Source organism: Limulus polyphemus, unplaced genomic scaffold (assembly GCF_000517525.1).
Source record: "Limulus polyphemus unplaced genomic scaffold, Limulus_polyphemus-2.1.2 Scaffold1744, whole genome shotgun sequence".
In the NCBI taxonomy this organism is placed as follows: Eukaryota; Metazoa; Arthropoda; class Merostomata; order Xiphosura; family Limulidae; genus Limulus; species Limulus polyphemus.
Genome location: NW_013667354.1, coordinates 143,387 through 149,470, shown reverse-complemented (window position 1 = coordinate 149,470; position 6,084 = coordinate 143,387). Strand labels below are relative to the sequence as shown.

The window sequence follows — 6,084 nt, the reverse complement described above, 5'->3', positions numbered from 1 at the left end:
AAACACTAGATGAGGTCATAACAGTTCGCATTTTTTCCCATCGTCAGATACGTCCCCATCTATGTTACAGGTTTCTTTCAATTAATCATATTTTTCATCCAGAAAATTAATTATTTCGGGCAAAACTGAAAAGTGTCATGATCTTTCCGATTTTTTTTAAGTTCATCCAATCTCACTTCTGTTAATATCCATTGTGATGCGGCACGTCCATCTTCACAGTAAACACCCGAAGTATAAATAATTAGGCTTACGACTGTTGGTGTAATATAATCTTGCATACGTTCGCGTTAATAAATAAATTAACCAATTTAACTCTTAAGTTTAATGATGGGCAGATACTCATGTCACAGCCAGTGAAACTTCATGGCGCCTGGAACCGCCTACTGAGAGCACGTGAACAACTGAAGATCATCGATGGTTATAGCGCATGCGTCAGCGATCAGATTACTCGCACAATGTGTGACGCATTTAGAAACCCATAACACCACTCTCTCGCCCTTAAACCTCCTCGAATTAAATCAGAAAAAAACAACATTTCCAGTTTCTCACTGCCACTTGGAAAATCGAAGTTTACGATTTTACGTTTATTCGAAATATTAAACACCAGTCTTACAGCTTATAAAGTTGATATTTATTTGTAAAATTGCATTAAGCCACAAACTACCAAACTTGTTCGTAAATTCTCCATACCGGTGAGGTCAATTGTCTTGTATCAAATTATTTAAAATAACTAATTTTATACATTAAATAAACAGTGGACTCTAAAAAGAGGAATTAATTGAATTATTGGTGGTATATATATATATATATATATGCGTTACTAGGCGCCTATAACAACAACATAAAAGTGTTTAAAAAGCCGATGGGATCCAAATCCACCCAGTAATTCCAAGGTTAAACAGAAACACCCTTACTTACCTCTGAACAACAGAAAAACTTGTTCTATTGAAATACGTTTAGAGTTGCAAACAATGTTTAATTGTCAGCTTTAAATCGGTTAAGGAATTTTTATAATGACCTTCGCAACAACCTTAGCAACGAGTTACACTTAACACTGGTTTATTTATACTCACATAGTCGGCCGAAGCTACAGCTAAAGCGTTTCTTTAGCCTCTGGATACGCGAAATCGTCGTTTTACTCTCTTTCATGTTAACATCTGTAAAAAAAAAAAGAATAAAATTATACATCATCTTGAGTTAGACATCAAACATTTTAAAGTTGTACAAAACCTTGAAATCTTTATTCTTCTAGAATAATCCACCAAAGAAACAATCAATAGAAGTTTTTCACTTTCAAATATTTCTCGCAAAATTACGCAAGGGATAATTATGTGCTGCTGTTCCTACTTTTTGAACTTAAACACTAGAGCAACGGTCCCAAATCACTTCAACTTAGATAACACTCATACAACCAAGGACGGGGTCTCATTCCCCAAGTACAGTTTTACTTAATTTGGCAATATCATATCATAGTGGGGGCCGCGAATCAGGTTTTCGAGGGCCTGATGTGGCCAGCAGCCATCTTTTTGGGAGCACTAGAATAGTGGGAAAACAGCTAGTCAACAGTACCACTTATGACCTAATTTGTTTGATTGAATACTAGAATTTGGCCGTCACTCTTACACCGTACCCATGGCCCCAAAATGAGGAAAGCGCTTGTATTTTTTATTATTTATTTTTTTGCAGCAACGTTGCTAACCGTGAATCATCTCATTCACATACGAGTACGCTAACCACCGACCCAATCAACGCAAGACAATCCATCACTGAGAAAGAAGTATAAGACAATAATGTTACGTATGTAAATAGCAAAGCGATCAATTTGTATGTAGTCCCCCAGTAGGTCAGCGATAAGCTTAGAACGCTAAAATCCGGAGTTCGATTTCCCGCGGTGGACACAGCAGATAGTCCAACTTTATACAAAGAATATGAACTCCATCTGATAAACCAATAATAAAGGCAAGAAACAAAACTGTAACCAATAGCACGAGCTCGGACCTCTCTATCCCGGAGACTGACCAGCTGCAATAAACTTTGGGCGATTACACTGATAATCAAACTAAAAATATACTTTTGAATTATGAACAAACGTCAACATATACAAGTCAACCATTTGTTCCTGGCCCGGTAAAGCTACCCATGAAAAGGTAAAAATATAAACGTTACTTTTATTTCTCAAGAAATAATCGATTCTCCTTTTAACCTCTTGTAAAATGCCATCTTCTACTGCTGATGAGCAATTAATTCCACAAGATAATCCTTGCGGGTAACCTTGCAAACGTCAATGAGATCACCTCTTACCCTCTCTTTGCTCAAAGTAAAATATGTTGAGAGACCTTACCCCTGTAAGATAACCCTTCTGTCCATGGAACCATCCTAGTAGCCCTCTTCTGGACCCTTTCCAACAAGCCAATATCATTTCTCAGTTATAGAGCCTTCTCTTGTCTTATAATCAGTACGTGTCTATAAATACACTTAAAATTCTATTAGCTTTACTACTAGCCTTGATGGCTTCAGTGACATATATCACTATGACAAGATCCTTTCCTCCAGTCACGCTTTTGAGAAGGTTCCCCATCTGCAAAAACAATGTAAAAGCCTAATTTCTGATCCCCGAGGCACTCAAGGAGTAACAAATGTCCAGTTTGACTTCGTTAATAACAACTTTTTCCTTTTGTCTCACCTAACAACCCTAGAATCCAATCAACTAGTCTTTCCAGAACAAAGGTAATCTTCTGTGTGGCATCTTATGAAGAGGTTTTAAAAATATAAGTACATCAAATCCACACCCTTTCCACTATTCATTCAGTTAACAAGTAACATCCTCGAAGAAAGTTAAAAAAATAACAACAGTAAGTCTAGCTTTGTTAATTTAGTGATACAGCTTCTTCTAATCAGACTAGCTAGATCAACTTCCCTTATACTTGCAACACGTAGCTTTGTACGAAACCCTAATAATCCCTCTGGTGTTTTGCAGAGTTTAAACAAGTCCTAACACAATGTTCATCCCTAGCTACATGGGATCGTATTTGTCAAATATATCGTTATACAGAACCTTACTTGTCCTTCTGACATTTTTCAGAATTTGAACAAGTCCTAACATATCATTAATCCCTAGCTACGTGTGATCAAATTTGTCAAAGATATCTTTGTACGGAACCCTACTAACACTTCAGGCGTTTCGCTGTCACGATTGGTATTATCAATCTTTTACATTAAGTTACAAGTTTTTTTGTTTTTTTTTCATCCTCGGTTATCTATAGGTGAGGGAGGTATCCACACACCCACAGTGTAATATTTCATGTAATCATGACACGAGTGAATTTTTTTTTAAATCATTCAAAAAATTAATAAAAATAAAATTAAAGTGAAAATTGTTTAGAGTACAGTTTAGAGAAACCTACACTTTAGCATCAAACCTTTCAAATAAAAAATATTCAGATGTTTGGGTTTGTCTTAAGTCTTGTAGTATCAATAACTGGTTACATTTGCAACACTTAGTGCACCTAGTTGCTTTTAGTTTTCTGTGAAAGTCCAAAAAAAAGGGCCATATTTTAGAAGTTTAATGCCCCCCCCCCCTATCCCCAGGAAACACGGGTACATCATACGTTATTTTAAATGAAAAATTCTGTAGTTTAACAATACGCCTCTTGTAGTGGTAAATTGTGGTAGCACGTTTGTGCTATATAGAGTGAAAGACACCAACCTTTGATATTTGCATAATTTTCATTCGAGTGAAAAACTGCATTACGCTTAGTAAATTATTTCAAAATGACGGACATACATACCAGACAAAAGATTACTTTTCTTGTTTGTTCCTGTAAAAGTTGTGAGTTTTTCTTCATTCTACCAAAATATGCATACAATTTAAGTCGTGTGAAAGTTAATAATAAATGTGGCTATTTCTTATGATAAAATAATAAAATAGTGTCTGAAAATCTACAGACCCAGAAACAGATAGTTCAGGTTTTGTACAGATACATATAGTTATGGTACTTCGTCATTTTTTAAAATCAAATAAATTTCAAAGATGGTTGAAATTTTTGATACAACACGAAATTCTGCTCAAAATCTCACTAGTTTATTAATTACAGTGAACTTGATAAAGGGGGATATTTCACTAGTTTATTAATTACAGTGAACTTGATAAAGGGGGATATTTCACTAGTTTATTAATTACAGTGAACTTGATAAGGGGGATATTTCACTAGTTTATAAATACAGTGAACTTGATATGTATATAAGGGGATATTTCACTAGTTTATTAATTACAGTGAACTTGATAAGGGGGGATATTTCACTAGTTTATTGATTACAGTGAACTTGATAAGGGGGGATATTTCACTAGTTTATTAATTACAGTGAACTTGATAAGGGGGGATATTTCACTAGTTTATTAATTACAGTGAACTTGATATGTATATAAGGGGATAATTCACTAGTTTATAAATACAGTGAACTTGATATGTATATAAGGGGATATTTCACTAGTTTATTAATTACAGTGAACTTGATAAGGGGGATATTTCACTAGTTTATTAATTACAGTGAACTTGATAAGGGGGGATATTTTAACGTAACTCATCGTAGGACAAAGAAGCAACTTGACTGAATTAAGAACTTTTATATGTTATTTTGAGTGACTTACGTTTATTGATTTGAAAGAATGACATATTGGCTACGTTTCTTCAGGCTTGAGCAAGAATAAGTTACCATGCATGCAGTAGAATAGTTGTGGGAAGAAAACAATCGTGGCTGGACTCAGTCCATTAAAGCTGTTTCCTTCAAAATTGGCCAGAACTTCAGTTGGTTATAGAAAATGAATAATTTATCACAAATTAAAGAAAGAAAAACAGAGTTGTGCTAAAAATTCAGGAAAAAAAAAGACATTAAACGAAGCAGCAGCAAAAAAAAAAACTAATGTTGTTCCAGATAGTCTAAAGACGCTTTTGATAAAAGTTGTGATCGAATCTCCTACCACAGAAATTGTCAAGCAACTTACACAGATAAACAGGACCTTGAACATGCAAAGACTGGGAAAAAAACACCTCACTTGAAGCTATAATTACATCAAATATAAATACTGGGGTTACAAGAGCTACAATTCCTTGCTTTGAAAAGACCACATGTATGTATGAAAAAGCCAAAACATTGTTTAAGGTTGAAAGTAAAGATCGTGAAGACAATTTGTACCATGCAGCAAAACTTCGTGGAGATGATGCTACTTAACCTTGGTGCAGAGGAGGGCCCAGTCCTGGTTACAAGTGTGGCCCTTTATCACATGGAATACGTGGCTTCTTACTTGAGCAAGAGGAATATATCTAAAGAGAAATCCAATGAAGACTAGTTGGAAAATTAGGAATACAACAATGACACTACCAATAGTATATCCACATACATAAATGAGAGACTGGAAAAGGGGACTAAGAAAGCACTATGGAGATAAAGTTGCCATAAAGAAGGAAAGCAGACAAGGTTAATCAGATCTGATTTATGGCAGCAAAGTAAAATTTGGAGATGTGATAAACACTGCATCAGACCTAAAACAAAAGCTGAAGCTAGTAGAATACGATGCAGACATAGAATTGGATGATGTGGGACAAAGAATTAACCCTTGTGAAACTCTTCACCAAGCTGTTTGGAGCCTTCGACAAGCAATTAAATATATTAAGTGAACAAACTCCAAGTGAAGTTAGCCTGCAAGCTTCAGAGGAATTTATTCTCAAGCCTCTTGCTGTGGCAATGAAATGGCTGATTGACAAGAGAGAATTTGACTCGGGTGATCCTGACTACGAAACAACAGAAGAAATCAAACGAATGTATTTATCTTTAGGTGAATCTGTAAATATTCAACAACAACAAAGTCACTTTACCTCTACATTTGGGTCGTGCTATACAGCTTTACCATGACCGATGACCATCACTGATTAAAACAGTGCTCACGGCTGACCAATAGAAAAGAACCATCAACCATTAAAAAATGCTCACGGCTGACAAATGGAAAAGAACCATCACTTATTAAAATAATGCTCACGGCTGACCAATGGAAAAGAACCATCACTTATTAAAATAATGCTCACGGCT

General features: G+C 35.3%; 1 protein-coding gene across 1 annotated transcript in view; it reads right to left on the bottom strand.

The window, feature by feature from the left end:
- LOC106464792 (cyclin-dependent kinase 14-like) overlaps positions 1 to 6,084 on the bottom strand; it is a gene marked incomplete at its 3' end in the record, with an annotated part of 131,578 nt that overhangs the window by 108,593 nt on the left and 16,901 nt on the right. Inside the window, exon 2 of the mRNA XM_013924949.2 lies at positions 1,074 to 1,157. Within this exon, the coding sequence (XP_013780403.1) occupies positions 1,074 to 1,157 (84 nt within the window). The remainder of the gene's footprint in view (positions 1 to 1,073; positions 1,158 to 6,084) is intronic.